Raw genomic sequence first — 18,732 nt, 5'->3', positions numbered from 1 at the left:
CGCGGGGAGAAGCGTGAAAGAAGGAAGAAAAAGGAAAGCTGGCTGAGTGTGGATGAGGGGGCTGCTGCCCCACATACTATTCCTGCTCCACTCGCTCCCTCTCCCGTCGGCGAAGCCTGGGGACAGAGAACACACAGGTTAGCAGGGGCAGAGCAGAGTCCCTGGGGGCCTCAGACCGCAGTGCTGGCCAGGGGCTGTCCTTTTCCATCCCCCAACAGAGGGATGAGAGAAGCTGGCCCTTCCCTATTCCCAAGCAACATGGACCACGATGTTTGTGTGCAGTCGAGGGACGGTCCCAGGCTTTCTTACCTGTCTGCATCTGTCACCAAGGCCAGCCGCCCATAGTCCCAAGCCACCTTCCGGAGGATAGAGAATAAGAACAACAGGGCCTGAGGGCAGAGGGGAGGCAAGTGAATAGCTGTTGACAGCCGGGGTCAGAACCCTAACTTAAAAGGGGGGACCCTGGCTTGGGTGCACGGACAGAAGTTGGAAAGTGGGAACCTCTTTTTCTTGGTTAGGTATGGGAAGGTGGGACATGGGTCAGAGACGGAGGACATTTGCATGTCAAGGGTGGGGGACAGTAGGAGAACACTCACCAGGAAGCACATGAAGTCCAGGGCCAGCACAGTGGGGACGCCCCCAAAGGGCAAGCCCTGCAGCACAGTGCTGCGGATGCGGGCACTGTAGCAGTAGTCCTTGGAGGAGCTGCTGTTGAGGGCCGCAGTGCCCAGCGTGGCCAGCAGGAAGGGCAGCATGGCTGCTACTGCCTCATGGTCCTTCCGGGCAGAGGGCGAGTCGGTCGGCTGGGTTCACCCCCTACCCACCCCGGACTTTCAAGGTGAGTACCGGAGGGTTGGTCAGCTGCCTCAGTGGGTGCACCTAGGGAAGAGAGGTGTGTATCACATGGGTTTATTTCATGGCCCTCTGGCTGTGACCGCGCTCTGGGTCTAGCCAGCACACCCTGATCCAGTGCCCACATGGAAGCTCGAGACCGTCATAACTTTAGTTTTAGGGGATAAGATGCCCTTTTCTGACATCTGCAGGCACCAGGAATGTGTGTGGTGCGCACGCACACACACACAGACACACACACCACTCATACATACAAAGCAATATAAATAAAAAATTCTAAAGATGGGTGGAGGCCTGTTTCTGTGCCAGAGTAAGAATCCAGAGTTAACTCCTTCATTCTGATCTCAGGACCTCAAAGTTCAGTCTTTAGGACCACAATAAGTAAGTGAAGAATTAAAAGAAAAAGGACTTCTCAGTCTTTTGGCTAAGATTAAGTGAAAAGAAAACCAGAATGATCAAATGTGTTTAGCGATTTTAATTCTGTTAACCTCCTCCATACAACCACCTTCAAAACAGATGTTCAGCCCTGTGTCCTCAAAGCGGGGCACTGAGCTGGAAGGCAGGTAGGTATGAGCACCAGACTTCAGAGTTAGTGTCACCTCGCTGGTCCCAGCCACCCCTGCTTTTCTCCACCCCAGCTTCCCTTCCTTCCCCTCCCTCCAACTAGCAGCACAGGGCAAATAGAGGGGTGTGAGGACTACAACTCCCACAATGCTGTGCTTCTGCCTCCAGAGCAGAGCAGTCTGGGAATGCTGTGCCCTCCAGCCAGCTTTTCCATTGGCAAAAGAGGGGAAGAGTGGGCGGACGGAGGCCTCTAAAGGCCCCCAGCAACCCACTGTACTAGTGTTTTGCCTGGTGCCTGCCTGGTGCCCTGGCACAGCCCTTTGTGCTCTAAGTGGATGAGGGGCAGAAGAGGAGGGAAGGGGAAGCCAATTGGACTCCTGGGCTCTTGTGCTTGGGGACAAAGCTGAGCAGGGCTCTGGGGAGGTTCCCAGGCTGGAGAAGTGTGGCTGCTGCAGAGGCAGCTACCACAGCAGCACAGCCCCACCCGGGGCCCCTAGGGGCCCCTTCTGCTGACAACATGGAAGATCTGCCTAGAGGAGGGTCCCCAGGGAAGAAGGGCAACCAGACAAAGAGAGAATAACAAATCGAGAAGAACTGTCTGTCCCTTAGCCCCCCCTGGGGTGACCTAGCAGTCCTGGGGTCTCCCCTTTCCCACTCAAACATCCAACCAAACAGAGCAGGAACCAGAAGCTTTCTAAGGATGAGAACATGAGCATTGTTTATATGTTTCTCTTGGTTCAAGGGAATCTTTGCAAAGCCTGGGTCAGGACAGAACAGGGAACAACTGCCTTGCATATGCTATACAGGCTCCTTTTCTGGCCCAAGCTGCCTTTAAAAACACATGGGTTTAATCATTGTAGCAAGTACTATTTATCTAGTGTCCACTGTTTCAAGAATAACAATATATGGGGCTCCAGAGATGGAGCAGCAGATGAGAACACTGGTTGCTCTTGCAGACAAGGATACAATACCCAACACCAGCAAGATCGCTGTCTGTAATTCCAGTTCCACGAAATCTGACACCCTCTTCTGGCCTCTGCTGGTACTACACCCACATGGTACACATACCACAGGCAAAACACCCCACATATAAATAATAAATCTTTTTAAAACAAAAGAATAACATATATAACTGCATTTAATCCTCGAACATCCTAGTTGTTATCACTGTCATTTGAAGATGTGAGTAGAGGGCTCAGGAAAGTTAAGTACTTTCCCACTAGGTCTCACCGCAATAAAATGACAGAAGCTAAATTCAAACCTAAGTAAATTTCTACCAAAGCAGGGACCCTTCTCAGAACACAGGTGCTTTGCTAATAGGCCAAGGACAGGTGAAGGTGGACCTGGGCCCATTCTTCCAATCAGTAACAGAGATACTGCAAGGCTCCCACAGGGAGGTAGAAATGTATTCACAGCCAGGGGTGGGGGTGGCCTCTGTCTTCAGCTCTTACCAAGGTCTCTATGCAGCCTAGGCTGATCTCCAGCTTAAGATCCTCTGCATATATGGCAGCTTCGTCAATGCAATGATAATTATTTGTTCCTGGGCCAGAGAATTAAAGGGCAGTTGAGACATGTGCTCAGATGTGTAAATGTGCTCATACGTGTGTCTGTCTGAATAGCGAGCTAGGTGACTACATGACAATGTGCAGAATAAAGGAACTCATGGCCTCTGAGCGGAGAAACGCGCGTGGGTGCACCTGGGAGCCTGGGTGTGTAAATATAAGCCGTATAGACGCTGAGGCCCCAGGACAGGCTAAAGGTGGGTATAGGTATTTTGGGGAGGGAGGCTCCTATTAGCTCCCCCTTTTTCTTGGAAACAAGGGCTCGGATATTCTAGATTGGCTTCGTTCTTGTTATGAAGCTGAAGATTCCCTTAAATTCCTGATCATTTTGCCTCTACTTCCTAAGTGCTGGGAATCGATCCTAGGACTTCATTCGGTCTCATCCCTCTCCCAACCACGCGACATGCCCAGTCCTGACCTCTCTGAACTCGAGAAACCTCAGTGCCTCTCCCCACCCCCTTGTTTCTAAACAAACTGTTCAAACCCTTTCAGTGCCCTCCTTCCGCTGTGATCTTCTCTACTCTGAACGAAGATGGGGCAGTCTAGAAGCTTCTGCATGTGGCTCCACTAGGGTGGGTGAGTTTCCCAGGATGCTTGGTAACTGGTTACCAGATCTTCTCATTGCCAATCTTTTTACTGCCACTGAGCACCCCCTGCTTCCCAACACCCAAGGCAAGCAGGGCACACCCAGATCACCCATCCATAGGGAGGAAACAGGGGCCAGGGAAGGGAATGGAACCAGGCAAGGTCACAGGGTAGGTAAGGGGTGGAGCTGGGTTGGTGGCTTTGCCAGTTGACAGCAGACTTCGAGGGCTTTAACTGTAGGGTGGGGCTGTTGGGCTGTGTCCTTTGGAGCAATTGCTCAAAATCCAGCCTAGGGGAGAGAAGCTGAAGACAGAACACTGCTTGGGGACAGTAGTAGGGATCGAAGGTTCTCCCAGTCCAGAGGTGCCCAGCCAGCTGTGAGCCCATTTCTCTAGCTGGATATTGAAGCTGGTTTTGTAGCAGGATGGGGATTTTAGACTAAGTCAAGATGGTCATTTCACTACTAGAAACTGTGCGTCACAAGGGTAGAAGTTACTTTTTTGTTTGTTTTTTCCTCATAGAATCACTGGGAAAGATTTAACTTAGGACTTGAGATTCCTATACAGTCAGTGAGAAGAGATTAACTCTTAATATGAAATGGGTCTCACTCTTCCAATCTGTTACAAAATAGTATTAAGGACTTTGCCTGGCGTGAGTGGAACTCAGAGAAAGGTAAAAGTGTATCTATCCATAGGTGAGCCTCTGCACTCCACATCTCTCTCCAGAGTGTAGCTATGCAGTTTAGGCTTTGCTCCAAGTCAAGGTCTTCCTGAATGCTGGGGATACAAGTTACCACACTGGTTTACTCTACTTTCTTCTGTACAAGGCGTTACTACTCTAAGCACTTTGTAAATGTTATTATTTGCTACCCCTCAAAACCCTAACAAGCCACTGAGGCACACAGACAGCAAATAACATGGGGAAGTCACACAGCCGGTCTGTGATGGATCCAGAGATGGGCCCAGGCATTTTGCTGCGAGGCCCCTAGCAGGGCTCTGAGGTGGAGGGCTGCTAGCACCAGCACTGGAATGCCACACCCTGATCTACAGGCTTGTCTTTCTTCTTGCTGGGAGCTCCTGATCCTTGACTCAGGGGTTTGTGGGTTCAAGTTCTGAGGCAGGGATAGAGGGCAAGGGCTCTGGGATGAAATGCACTTGACTTCTAGTCTGGAAAAAATGCTCAACCAGCGTGGGTCTTGGGTCCTTCACCCGTGAAATGGGGACAATAACTCAGCCCTTCGGCTGCTTGAAAGGTGAAATAAGATTAAAAACAAAACAACAAAACTCGAGTTTAAGGCTCTTAAAAAAAATCCAACCAAACAAAAGAAACCACCACAAGAAAAGACTAGCTGCTGAAGGCAAGCACACCTGGGAGGTGGAGGCAGGAAGATCAGGAGTTCAAGGCTAGCCTGAGCTAAATGACTTCACATCTCAATCAAATCAAAACACAAACAGTTGTTATTAATAAGATATAGACTCCAGGAGGTTGCTTTAATGGAGGAAGGTTGGTTAAGACCAAATAAAACATATAATTTCATGATAGGAATAGAACTACTCACGGTGGGTGGGGGGGTGTGCTTTTGCTACATTAGGGACACTGTCACCAAGTCCCAGAATGGACTCCATCCACCTGAATTAGGCAAGGTGGGGCACCAGAGGTGACTGGTAGGTCAGGAAGTTCAGAGAAGTGAACCCATTACTATTGATCACCTGTCAGGCAGGATGCCCGGCTCTTTACCTGCATTACACTATTGGATCCCAAAGATACACCTGGGAAGGAGTAGTGGTAGCTAATCACGCTTTTAAATAGAAACAGAGGTTCAGATGGTTAAGTAGCTTGTCAAGGTCACACGGCTCAAGAACAGCAGAGCTAGGATTTGAACCCAGGTTTCTGTTACTCTGTTGTACTTGGAAGGAACTTATATGATATCCAAAAAGGGGTTCTTAGTTACTTATCGTCCATCTTCTGCCTCAAAACATCCCCACCCACCTACTCACTCACTCATTGGCCAAGACTGCACTAGATGAACTAATAGCAGGCCCCAGCATGTGCCACCTGGGACATGCCAGGGCGTAGACCCTCTGGTACCCCGGAGGACAAAGGTGCTGCCAGTATACACCCACCTGAGCCTGGCAGCCACTCCCCTTCCCTCCTTTCAGGAATCTGGAAGGCAGAGAACTGTGGGCCCCTCTTCACGAGGTGTTGGGCACAGTCTCATTCACCCCGGACTACTGCAGACCCGGGAGGAGGCTACAGGGTCAAGAAGTGGTACTAGGTAGGGAGAGGAGCCCCAAGCCCCCTTGGGCAATGGGCCGCCAGACCTCTGATCATGGGGCTAAGACTGGTGGCGGCACAAAGCCCCAAGGGCAGCCAGCCCCTCTGACCTTTCTTCCCCACTTCCCAGGCGCCCTTCTTTTTTCTGGGTAACACAACGACAAGCTTCGGGACAGCTCGCACCAGGCAGTCAAGACAGCCGGGAGGGACAAAGCGCGCCCCCTCCCCCTCAACAGGGCCTTTGCCTACTTCGGATTCGCGTCTGAATCTTCTCCCCACCGCACCCTCCAACGCAGGCCCGGGCGGCTCATGAATGAACTGCTCTGTGTGGGGCGCAGGAGAGGACATGCTCCCGGGGCCAGCCGCTTCTTCCAGCCGGCAGACCAGTCCCCACCAGGGCCAGGGCCAGCCACCCGTCTGATGCCAGCACCCTCGAGCCCTGCCTTTTGCCCAAGCATAGACCCCTTGTTCGAGGCCAGCTCCTTTCCCAGCAACAAGAGAAAGAATAAAGAAACCGAGGGCATTGGACTTGGCGACCCTAGAATGCAAAACTCGGGGGCGGAGGCGGGTGGATCCCTTCAGCGGCGCCGGCGGCTGGGGAGCAGCTGGGACCCGAGGAGGGCCGTGCAGGGGCCGCGCACCTGGACGGGGCAGGTGGGACGAGAGTAGCACTCAAGGGCCGGGACAGAGGGGGTCCCACCCCTTGGGATATCCCAGCGGGGCGGGGGCAGAGGACGGCGCACATCTGGAGCCCCGATAGGAGTGGAAGGACTCACATCTGGCCAGGGACGGTGGGGGTTTGGGGACAAAGCGTGCCTCCGTTGGGTCCTGCGGGGCCCGGGCACCTCTGGGTCCCGCAAGAGGTGGAAGGGAGGGAACGCGCAGCTAAGTCCGGGTGTTTTTTTTTTCCTTCCTTGGGGTGGTAGTGGGATCCTGTGATCCAAGTAAGGGGTGCTGGGGAGGGGTCCGCGTACTCACCCCCAGGCGCAGACTCGGCTCCGACTCGGGAGCCCCGGCTCCGGGCGGGGCGGGGCTGGGGAGGGGGAGGGGGAGTCTCCGGGCGGCTTGAGCTCTGGGCTCCTGCGGCGGCCGCGGCAGCGCGTGGGGGAGGGGGAGCAGGAGGAGGGAGGGGAGCCAGGGGAGGGACTCTCGCAGGACCCGCCCCCACGCCGTACACGTAGAAAGTGCGCGCGTACTCAGGGAGCACCGTCGGCGCGCAGGCGCAGGGTGCGGGGCGGGGCCTGGGCAGCGGGGTTCGTGGCGGGAGATTGCCTGGGAGCCAACGCGGTATGAAGGGGGCTCAGGGGCGACCTTGCTCCCCTCGCGCTGCTTCTTCTCCTCCTTTCTTCTCTGCAGTAGGGGAGGCTCTCTGGGGGAGGGGTAAGGATAGGCCATACTGGGCCCAGAGTCAAGAGAGAAAGGTCCCCACCCTTTGCGAGGCCTCAGATCTGGACCCTCTGGCTGCATGGTCCACGCCGCTCCCGCGCTTCCCACGCCCCCTCGATTGCGCTCACCTGCTTACCCCGGTTCGGGAAGTGGAGTCTTAGGGAATAGGGGCTGCGGTCTAGACTGGGCCAAGTCACTTAGGCCGGTTGCTTTGGCGCGTCTCCTGCAGTTTATCTGCTCCTCTTTCTCCCAGTGGGTCTGGAGATGAGTTTGTAAGAACCTTCTTCCATGTAAAGAGGGAGTCCTTTCGCTTCTCTCAGGCTGAATGACTACTCTGGTCCAGGGAATTCCCTGCTTTCTCAGTTCACCAAAGACCTCACCTAACAGGGGTTAAGACTAGGACGATAAAGAGGCGGACCGCCTCTTTTCTGTATGTCATCGCACAAAGACAGGACAGACATCACCTGTTTAATTTCGGGTTTTTAAAGGAGACAGAGGAAATAATTGCTTTCCACTGTGCGCAGTGAGCTTTGCCACGCTGAGACGTTAAGGGACTGATTGTGTAGCGGTCACAAGACTTGAGACGAGTCACCTTGGGTTGTTTGGGAAATGATGGCACCCAGGGCCTTGCAGTCACGGCTGGACACTTCCTATCCTGGTCAGTGTGTGTGCTGTATTTGGATATTCAGCTGCCCAATGTAGCTGGAAGGTTACAACTATAAGGTTTGGTTTATTGAAGTTTCTTTCAAACATTCCCAAGAATTACTTGAAAATCAGCTTAGTACATCATGGCCATCTCGTGTGTGTGTGTGTGTGTGTGTGTGTTTGTGTTTGGGACCCAAGGGCATGGGAGTGTATTAGGTGTCTTACACTGTTTCTGTGTGTCAGAAAAGTTTGGAAAGGCATTGATCTCTTGTATGCCTCTCGATTTCCTCGACTTGAGTTTTCAGTCAGTTTAAACCTTCTGAAATTGCAGTTGGCGAGTGGACCAGCAGTGGGGCTTCCTGTAACCCTAGACTTGGCAGGAGTTCACGGCCATCCTCAGCTGCTTTGGGAGTTTAAGGCCAGCTTGAGATTGCCCGAGACCTGTCTCAACAACACCAAGCCCACATACAAAAACCCAAACCACCTGTGAGGGTTTTGTTGGAGGTAAGGGAAAGAAGATGGAGGTGAGGGTATTGGATTGATCTGGGTTTGTGTGTAAAACTAGCCTGACCCACTCCCTGGAAGAATACAACTCGCCTTGAGGCCAGACAGCACTGATTGGGTAGTTAGGAGAAGGAGGCCATGGTAACCTGGTTTGGGGACTTCTGGAGATCACTGGAGGATTTGTTTCTGAAATTTTACTATTTTTTTAAAAAGTAATACAAGTATGACTCTGAACCTCTTGACTTCCTGAGTCCATTTTTCAAGTGGCTGTTATCTGAACACAGTGCCTAGAATCTTAGATACAAATCCAGTCTGTGCCCCCGCCCCCCAAGACAGGGTTTCTTTGTGTAGCCCTGGCTGTCCTGGAACTCCTGTAGATCAGGCTGGCCTTGAACTCAGAGATCCGCCTGCCTCTGCCTCTCTTGTGCTGGGATTAAAGCACAAGTCCTTTAAAGATTATCTTCATGTGCTCTTGTGGTGTCTGGCTGTCACACATGGATCTGCCTGAGCATGTTTTCTCATTATTCATGTTATGTGGCTCTGTGGGAGCTTGGGGAGGCCTCAAGAAGTCAGGTTATAGTTTAACCTGCATTTGTTTGTCTGTTTATGTGAGAGCTTAGGTCATCAGCTCAGACTGGCTTCAGAATCACGATCATTCTGCCTGTGCCTCCATAGTACTGGGATTAAATGGGTGCACCACCACACCCAACTCAGTCTCCGTTTTAGAGGTCGAAGGTTATCTGGTATAATTTTACAGGTATGTTAACATGATAGTCAGGGTTCAAGAAAGGACTGTGATTCAGAGCTCACAGTGTTGTTCTGGGTCACGAATGTGCTGCCTCAGAAGGAGAGGTCAGTAGCTTATTAGTCACTAGGGAATCAGGGTGGGAGGTCCCTATCCAAAAACTCTTAAAAATCACATCTGTCCTTGAAAAGTCAGGAAGCGCTTTGCTGCGACTCTGAACTGAGAAGCACTTTGAGGACTGTGATTCGAGGTGGCAGAGTCGGTGCCGCCTTGTGATGAAGGAGTCTGTAGACCAGAAGGATGCAGAGTCATAGTGGTCCCTCGCCTAACTGAAGCTGAAGCACTTTCAGATCCATGTGGCTCTGCTCTGCCCAGTGCCCCCAAGTGTCCACAGTTCACTGAGACCTGGAGCAGGGACTTAAAGGTCACAGACATCAGAGAGATGAGTTCTGCCAGTAGCATTTCCTCTTTGGGTCTAACCTTGCTAGCCCACATTCCTCCGACTGTCTGACTTCTCATCCCTGGCTCCTTGCCACTGCCTCAATTAAGTCCTCATAGAAAGTTAAACCTGAGATAAAAACTGTGGACCAAGTTGAGAAATGGGTTGCTCAGTGGAGCTGTAGTAGAAATAGATCTTCATATTGTTGAGTGGAGCTGTGCTCCTTGGGACTGGTGCTGTGAAAACACACCTGGGCAGGAGGGTTAGCTTGGCTTCTGCTTGGGCTGTACTGACTGTGGTGTGTTACCATTATTGTTACTGTTATCATTTAGTATTGACAGGATGTTACTATGTAGCCCTGGCTAGCTCAGAATTCAGTACGTAGACCACCTGTCTCTGCCTCCCAAGTGCTGGGATTACAGGTGTGCACCACTATTCTTGGCCTTGGTTATTTGTTATTTTGTTTGTTTTCTTTGAGATAGTCTAATAATTCGGGCTGGCCTTGAACTTGTGTCTAGCAGATCTTGAGCTTGAACTCTTGGTTTTCTTGCCCTGCCTTCTCAGTATTGGGATCACAGGTGTGTACCACCGCATCAATGGGAGCTTTTTATTTTTTGAGTTTTTAAAAGCATGTGCCAGTTTTCACACCCACACATGCATGCGCGCACGTGCGCGAGCACACACACACACACACACACAGTGTGTTATGTTTGTTTTCGGTCAAGTTTTTTAGTGGGTAGAGCTGCATCTGAGCCATACCCCTGTCCTGTAGGGTGTATTGGGTAGGGACAAGTTTGAGCTCTGGTCTGGACTTGGTTGCCATATAACCTGGGAGGAGTGGCAAGCAGTAAGTACCATTTCTGACTTCATTCCTCCACCTGCAAAATGATGCAAGTCCTCAGCCGGTCCAGCCTCTTACAGGTGCCTGTTCTTATTTGTTTTTCTGTTTCCATTGGGTGCTTAGGGATGAAATCATCAAAGAAAGTGCTCTTTTGTGGATACTTTGAGAATTACAACATACTAGATTTGTGTGAGGTTAAACCCCATACACAGACTTCTGAAAGAGAATGAGAATGGGCCAGTAGGGAAACAGTAGCAAGTGTTTAAGCAACAAATGCAAGTATTTGTTGGTCCAAATGCAAAGGATCTTTCTGTGATTCTTCAAAGTGTCTAGGCCTTTGCTTTTTCCTACTTAACATTTGATTTATTTTATTTTTGGAGATGGTTTCTGTAGGTGAAGCTGGCCAGGAATTCCTAGACCAGCCTTGAACTAAAGGTACTCTTATGTCTGGATTCTCTTGCCCCTGATACTAGAGACAGCCCAGGATGTGTAGGCAAGACAGGTGCCTCTGCCTCCAGAGTGCTGGGACTGAAGGTGTGTGCTGCCAGGCTTGGCTTGGAAACAATGTATAGATCTGCCATAGCAGTGTACTGCATACTTGTATGGAGAGCTGTTCTGATGGTTACTTTGCATTGAAATTCAACACCCAAGGAATACCTGGGGAAAGATGGCCCAGCGAGACACCAACACACTTGTGCACAAGTCTGAGAAACTGTAAATTGCTACCCAGAACCCATGTAAAGGTGGAAGGAGAGATCTGACCCCATAGTTGCTCCCTGACCTGTCACACACACACCGTAGTAGATAAATATCCTCAAATAATTAATTGGTGTGCTTTTTTCCTCACAGAGCACACCAAGCATAGATGCTTTGTTTTTGTTTTTTGGTTTTGCTTTTGTTTTTTTGAGACAGAGTTTCTGTGTAGCTTTGGGGCCTGTCCTAGAACTCGCTCTATAGACCAGGCTGGCTTCAAATTCCTAGATCCGCCTCTGTCTCCCGAGTGCTGGGATTGAAGGCCTGCCCACTACCACCCGACTGTGCAGATGCTGCCTTAATTGCTCTTCTAGTCCTTAGTTTGAAAACTAGCTGACTTCCCCCCAAAAGAAAAGAAAGCTAGCTAAAAATGAATCCTCTAAATCCGTGATTCTTAACATTCCTAATACTACAGCCCTTTAATACAGTGAAACCCCCAACCATAAAATTATTTTTGTTGCTACTTTGTAACTGTAATTTTGCTACTGTTATGAATCATAAATATCTGTGTTTTTCCAGTGGTCTTAGGTGACCCCTGTGAAAAGGTCATTCCACCCTCCCCCCAGAATTGAGACCCATAGGTTGAGAACCATTGCTCTTAAACATCAGGCATCTCAGTGCATGAAAATCAAAACACAAAAGCTCACAGAACATGGAAACTCTGGGCTCCACATTGAACTGCAATACTGAGCTGTAGCCATGTGTGTCAGTAGCTACTCTACCCTAGAGTACTAAGCAGGGCAGATACTGTACCCTGCCTCCATGAAGCATGCATTCCAGTGGGATCTGCATGTGGAAAGGCTAATGGACACCTCACCATTTCTGAAGTCCCCCTCTGTGCCTCTGCAGCATGGTTGAGACTTTAGCCGAGATGGGAAGGGGCATGCCTCTCAGACGTATGAAATCATCTCCACCTTGCCCTGTGAAGGAGAGGTGGTGATTCACACTCTGAAGTGGGAGGTTAGTGCTTGTGAGTGGACCAGAAAATCACATGAAAGATCACCTCTGGCACTGAACTCTACTAAGTAACCTGGCTCTGTCTAAATGAGAGTGTCATAAAGAAAGAAATACTGAGGACTGTCTGGGCAAACACAAGGCTTAGAAAGAAACAGAACATTCTGTGTGCCCAGGTCTACCAAGCCTCTAGTCCTGTGTCTGCAGGCTGGACTCGGTGTAGCAGAGAATGTGAAGGCCTGTCCATTGCGGTTAGTGATGTGCACATTGTCCATACTAGACTGGGAGGTGCTTCCAGAGCTCTGCAGACAAAGCATGGGCTCTCACCACCACTAGCACCACCTTGGCACCAGGGAACTCCTAGAGGGGTTGCCTATGGGGTCCCAGTGTCACATGGGGGAACGGGAATGACACCTAATTTATTTATTGCACGCCTTAAGTTTTTTGGGACCTGAGATTGTTGTTTCCTAGTATGGGAGAAGCCGTTGTCTTTGGAAGAATAGGGCACATGGGTGAGGTCTGTGACTGTGCCTTGGGGCCACAGGAAACTGCTAAGTTAACTGGGGTTGAGGTCAGAGGTCACAGTCACTGCCAGATCCATTAGAAACAGCGAGAGTAACCATGGGCCTTTTCTTAAGAAAGTGGCAGTCTTTCCTGGACGGGGACCCCTGTGCTTGAGGGTCAGGTGCAGAGTCGCTGCCCTCCTAGTTCCTGAGGCCATTTGAGACTTCCTTCTAAGTTTCTGAATTTGGGGTAGTAAGTAACAAGGAGCAGAGTGTGAAGGGATATCCAGAATTACCCAGAAACCGCAGGCCTCTGATCCCAGTGACCTGGGAAGCTGAGGCTGAAGGATGCCAAGTTCAAGGCATGGCTGGGCAATTGAGTGAGGCGGTATCTCTGTGGTAGAGGCCTTGCCTAGCACTTTTGAGGCCCTAGGTTCAATTTCTCTCTTGTCAGAATCAATCTAGAGCTGAGATGTGGCTTGGTGGTAGATTGCTGTCCTAGGATATGCGAGGTTTGATCCCCTCAGCATACTGAACGTTTCCATCAGTACAGGATAAAGGGGTGCCCTGGTGTAGAGGAGCTGCAGATCACGTGGACTAGGTCAGACTCAGTAGGCAGAGAGGGCATGGCCACAGAGCCAGCCGAAAGCAGGTGCTGAGTGGAGGCCTGGGCCTGTTCTGTAGTAGTCAGGAGGTTCCTTGAACACTGGGATCTGTGGTGGAACCCATCAGGAGCTTCTGGGGACTCCTTACTTGTGCAGGCCTCAGGCTAGCATTCTAAGAGCCCGGTGCAGAGGTGAGGTCCCTGTGACCTCAGGACTGACCATGTGGGCTGCACTCGACTCATTTTGAATATCCAAGGATTCCCTTTCCTCTGGGAGCCAGCTTGAAAGTCTGCTGGCATCAGATGGCCCAGCGTGGCTGGGGTTGAGGGTGCAGGCTGGTGCCCTTCAGAGCTGTGGTGGTGCTCTACCCATTTTTGGTTATACTTAGAGCGTGAGCCCTTCTTGCTACCTACACTACAGATTGTCTCCAGAACTCAGATGGGGACTGGGCTGTCACTCAGCTGTGGAGTGCTCGGCAGACAGCCTGAAGGTGCCGGGTGCAATCCCAGCCCCACAGAACACAACCGAAACCTTGGGTTGGATTGAAGAGAATCCCCTCGCCTGGGATTTCAAGCCATTCAGCAGGCACCGAGGTGCCTACAGATAAAGTGAGCGTGTAATGTCAGTTGGTTTTTTTTTTTTGCTTTTGTTTTTTGTTTACATTTTTGAGATGGAGGTCTATGTGTATTGCCTGGCTATCCTGGAACTTGCTACTTGCCAGGCTGGTCTCAAACCCTGCCTCTGTCTCCTGAGTGCTGGGACTGAGGCACGCACCACCACACCTGGCAAGTGTCAGTCTTCTTGATGGAACTAGAGCGTGTTAACAGCTGGGGAAGTACTTCGGGTTGTCGTAAGCGGACCGCTGTGGCTCTAGCTCACCTGCCCGGGATCTTTGTCTTAGTAAAGATGGACTTTCCCATCGGCCTCTGTGTCTCAAGTGCACAGGGCCGCCTAGGTTAGCTGCCACTTGCTGCACGTTTTCTGATCATAGGTGTCCCAAGGAGAACACTGGGTGATGGGATTTGAGGCGAGGCACTAAGTGACAGGCATTTGTGGAATGCCCATGCATTTCTTCAGAGGTGACTGGTGAATTCTCTCCCACCTTTATTAAATAGTCTTATCTGAGGCAGGCATGTTGAAACCTCACTAGGCAGAGCTGTGTGTAAATTACTTGAGTGCACAGGCCTAGCTCTGGGGCTCCCCAGTGGTGTCCTCTGCAGCCAGCTGTCTGGGTGGAAGAGCTGGCCTGCTTACAGCTGGGATCCCCAGCTGGTTGGTGGCAGACTTTTCCTTGCCATGCCGAAGCAGTGTTTGTGCCCTACGGGACCTTTCTGGATTCCTGACGCCTGGGTGCCTTAGCTGTCTCCTGTCTGTGGAAGTTTTTCCATGCTGCAGTGCTGTGGGGGGAAACTCACCCAAAAATAGACTGTGGTCAGTGCCTGGCAAGGATGGCTTTGGCTCTGCTTTGCCGACCTTGTGCTCCACAGGTGTTCTGGCATTCACATTTGGGGAAGGGTGATGTTTGACAGGTGACTTTGGAAGCTGCTCAGATCCACACTTGCAGCCCCCTTTCGGACTGGACCCAGGGTGTTTGCAAGCACACTACCACTGAGGTATTCTCAACCTTTTAAAAATTTATTTTTGAAAAAAATTATTTTTATTTTGTGTGTACCAGTGTTTCCCTACATATATCTTGGTGCACAACACGTGTGCCTGGTGCCCAAGGAGGCTAGAAGAGATACCTGATCCCTGGACTAGAGTTACAGATAGCTGTGAGCCACCGTGTGGGTGCTGGAAACTGAACCCAGGTCCTCTGCAAGAGCACCTAGTGCTCTTAACCACTGAGCCATCTCTCCAACTCCATGTTTTGTCTGTTTTTGTTCTTGTTTTTCTAAACAGGGTCTCACTATGTAGTTGACCTTCTTGGAATTCACTCTGTAGCCCAGGCTGACCTCAAACTCAGAGACCACCTGCCTCTGTCTGCCATTGGGATTAAAGGTGTGCACCTCCACCCCCGACATGTTTTGTCTTTTAATAATTTCTTTGAGACGGGGTCTCATGTAGCCCAGACTGGCCTAGAGCTCACTAGGTAGCACAGGTATTGAACTTTCGTTCTCCAGTTTGAGCCTTCAGCGTGCTGGGATTAATAGATGTTGTAAATTACCCAGGGCAACCCAGTGCTCACTCTGTAGTCCGGCCAGGTGCAGAATGTGGTCCTCCTGCCAGGCCTGTGCTGCCAGAGCTGGCTAATGCTAATCTACCTTCTTCCAGGGTGCTGAAGTGGGTTCAGAAGGCACACCGGTGTCAAGAAGGTGTACAGCTTTGTGTCCCTCTTGGGAAGTTGTGACTAGCTCAGGTGTGCCAAAGGACTCCGGTGTTGGTTCCCTGGGGAAACTGTGGAGCTGCTGAGGGCCAACCTGGCTGCCAGGGTGGGACTGTGACCCAGCACAGTTGGGAGTTAGAGTTCTGTCTGATCATCGTGTATCATCCGAGCACTACCATTCTTGTTCAGTGACTAACGAGCTTGTGCTCCGGTGTCCTCTCCCACACACATCCCGTATAAAACATGCTCTGTCCCCTTTCCTGCAGGTTTGCCATCTTGAGATCCCATGGCTGTCCTTCCTGGGCTCTGGGGCTCTTTTGCCCATGTCAGCAGAACATTTGGCCTGCGCTGCTTCAGGTAATGCTTGATACCTTGTTCTTAAGAAGTTACCTGGGTAAGCCTGCACCCTGACTGGATCCTGTGATGACAGAGTGGGCAGAACTGGGCGGTGTCGTGGCCAGTGGGGAGGGAGAGGACAGACATGCAAATTCTGTCTTGCATGCAGGAAAGCGTGGTCTGTGGTGGAAGATGTTCTTCAGTCCCTGCCAGTCCCTTAGAGCACAGCTCTTGATCCTGTCATTGCCAGGGCTTTAAAACTCCTTATGTTAAAAAAAAAAAAGATTGCTCTGTATGTGTGTGAGAAAGAGACAGAGAGAGAGAGAGAGAGAGAGAGAGAGAGAGAGAGAGAGAGAGAGATTTGGACATGTGGGTGTCAGGGACACGTTTAGACGTCAGACGGCAGCTTAGGAGTTGCTTCTCTCCACAGTGTACGTCTCAGGGATAAACTCGGGTTGTTGGCTTGGTGGCAGGCACCTGTATCTGCTGAGCCATCTTTGATTTTTTTTTTTTTTTTTTTTTTGAGACAGTTTCTCTGTAAAATAGCCCTCGCTATCCTGGAACTAGCTCTGTAGACCAAGCTGGCCTCAAACTCAAAGATCTGCCTGCCGCTGCCTCTCAATTGCTGGAATTAAAGGTGTGTACCACCACCACCTAGCCCACCCCAAACTTTTTTAAGAATGAGGTTTTTTTTTTCCAGGACTGTGGATTGAGTCTGGGGTTTCCAACTAACCCTCTTTTTACATTTATTTTGATTTTTGTTGTTTTGTTTGCTTTATACAATAGAGTTTCACTGTAGAGCTGCAGCAAGCCTGGATATTTCCCTGTAGACTAGGCTGGCTGTCTTCCACTTCTGCCTCCTGAGCTCTAAGGTTATAAGTGTGTGCTACCAGCCTTCTGCTTTACCTTTTATTTAGAGACGAGATCTCACTAAGTTTCCCAACTCACCTTGAACTCTGGAGCCCACATTGACTTTGAACTTGCCGTCTTCCTGCCTAATCTCCTGTGTAGCCAGGATTGTATTCTTGCAACACAAACTCCGGCACAATTGTTCTTTAATTACAAAATTGTACATTCTTGTCAGTACATGCTTCCTTACCTAACCTAGGTGGCCCCACCCCAGCCACAGTGTCTTCCCCTTTGAGATCCCGTGCTGTCTGTCTCTACTAGTCCTGCACAGATGAACGGGAATCGCTTCTAGTGCAGAACGAGAGTGGGGGAAGCGGCTCGGCAATAGCCTGGTGACCTGAGTGAGTTCCATCCCTAGGTCCTGTATGGTAGAAGGAAGGCACCACCTCAAAACATGGTTTTTAAAAAGAACATGATGTGTATAATAGTAGAACAGAGAGAGGTCTGGTGAGTGCTTGTCAGGTCTGAGGAGAGCTATCAGGAGGGAGGTGAGGGCATCTAGAAGAGAGGAAGCCCTCACAGAAGCAGCCGTGAGATGGGAGGGTACAGCAAACTCGGGACTCCTGAGTGGGCAGTGTGTGCAGCACACATTGGAGGGAGCTGTGCAGTGGAAAAGTCCAGGCTAAACAGGAGCAAGAGGCCCAGAGGTGGAGTCGCTAGCTGGCAGCCATGGGGATAGGCGAGGAGAGAAAAGGTTCTAGGGGACCCTGGGGTTGTGCTAGAGAAAACCACACTTGGGGTGAACAACGGGAGATGGAAATCCCATGGTAGGAAGACTGGATCTGCTAGTGATAGCATTCTGTTTCTGAAAAGGAGCGGTCTGGGGTACTGTGCTGCAAGCTGTAGTTCCATGTTCCTGCCTTGGGAGGCTAGGTAGGGGATCTTGCTCTCAGGAGTTTGGGCGATCTAGAAGACCCATCTCCAAAAGCAAGGCAAAGCCCCTTGCCAGCATTAAGAAGTTGTTGCCTGGACAGTGTCTGGTTTCTGTCGTGTTGTGTCAGGACTCCCTCAGAATAGAGTCTCCAGGTTCCCAGATTCCAGGAGAGCAGGGAAGGGCTGCACCTGGGGAAGCAGGTTCTGCAGGATTGGCAGGGGTGAGGCTGCCTATAGAGACTCCTTTAGTCCTCCTTAACTTTCAGAAGCCAAAGGCTGGAGATGAAGTCTGTCACAGAAAGACCCAAATCCTGACACCCAGGAGAGGGTCTCACTGAGGAACACAGGCTGGCCTCAAGCCTGTGATCCTCCTGCCTCAGTTTCTCAAGTGCTGGGATTACAGGTATATGCCATCACACAATCTTAAAAGCTCTCAGTTATAAGGAATTGGGTAGTAAGAGCTTCACAAACCCCTGACTTTTTGTTTTGGTTCCTGGGTCATACTCTGCTTAGCATGTATATATATGTATATGCCTGTGACTGACATGTACCTTCCAACTCTCTGAGACCTGTACCTTGTGGCCCAGAGAGATCTATATCACAGGCTTTTTTGTCTCCCACTAGCACCTCCGGGAGCCTCCGTGCAATCCAGAAAATGACTCGGGTGCGTGTAGTGGACAATAGTGCCCTGGGGAACACCCCGTACCATCGGCCTCCGCGATGCATCCATGTCTACAACAAGAGTGGGGTGGGCAAGGTAGGCGACCAGATTCTGCTGGCCATCAAGGGACAGAAGAAGAAAGCACTCATTGTGGGACATTGCATGCCTGGCTCCCGAATGACCCCAAGGTTTGACTCCAACAACGTGGTCCTCATTGAGGACAATGGGAACCCTGTGGGGACTCGAATTAAAACACCTATCCCAACCAGCCTTCGCAAGAGGGAAGGGGAGTATTCCAAAGTGTTGGCCATAGCTCAGAACTTTGTGTGAGCGGCGAGCCTCGGAGCCCTGCAGCCATTCCCTTCACACTGGCGACAGTTGGAACAGAATAAATGTTTTAATGTGTGCTTCCTCCCGA

At 50.8% G+C, this 18,732-nt stretch overlaps 2 protein-coding genes across 7 annotated transcripts in view; one reads left to right on the top strand and one right to left on the bottom strand.

Moving 5' to 3' along the window:
- The window catches only part of Tmem63b (transmembrane protein 63B), a 26,679-nt gene extending 19,737 nt beyond the window's left edge, over positions 1-6,942 (bottom strand). The window contains exons 1-4 of one of the 2 annotated variants that reach the window (XM_038341149.2): positions 6,816-6,942; positions 597-879; positions 310-389; positions 78-116 (exon numbers count right to left, since the gene is read on the bottom strand). In XM_038341149.2, coding sequence (XP_038197077.1) covers positions 78-116; positions 310-389; positions 597-755 — 278 coding nt within the window. In that variant the 5' untranslated portion in view covers positions 756-879; positions 6,816-6,942. Of the gene's footprint in view, positions 1-77; positions 117-309; positions 390-596; positions 880-2,867; positions 2,943-6,815 lie in introns of those variants that run through there. The other variant, XM_038341151.2, reaches the window with a different exon arrangement.
- Positions 6,382-18,732, top strand: Mrpl14 (mitochondrial ribosomal protein L14). 5 transcript variants are annotated; one of them, XM_038341154.1, is made up of 4 exons: positions 7,041-7,124; positions 8,200-8,372; positions 15,802-15,892; positions 18,278-18,732. In XM_038341154.1, exons 3-4 carry the CDS (start codon positions 15,822-15,824, stop codon positions 18,642-18,644), a joined length of 438 nt encoding a protein of 145 aa, XP_038197082.1. In that variant the 5' UTR covers positions 7,041-7,124; positions 8,200-8,372; positions 15,802-15,821; the 3' UTR covers positions 18,645-18,732. The 5 variants fall into 5 exon arrangements, with proteins under 5 accessions (XP_038197084.1, XP_038197081.1, XP_038197082.1 ...); XM_038341156.1 differs by lacking the exons at positions 7,041-7,124; positions 8,200-8,372 and adding an exon at positions 6,382-6,491; XM_038341153.1 differs by lacking the exon at positions 8,200-8,372 and having other exon boundaries at positions 7,018-7,124.

The sequence above is a fragment of the Arvicola amphibius genome, chromosome 9 (genome assembly GCF_903992535.2).
Source record: "Arvicola amphibius chromosome 9, mArvAmp1.2, whole genome shotgun sequence".
In the NCBI taxonomy this organism is placed as follows: Eukaryota; Metazoa; Chordata; class Mammalia; order Rodentia; family Cricetidae; genus Arvicola; species Arvicola amphibius.
The sequence above is the reverse complement of the archived record's forward strand: the minus strand, read 5'-3'. Positions and strand labels throughout refer to the sequence as shown.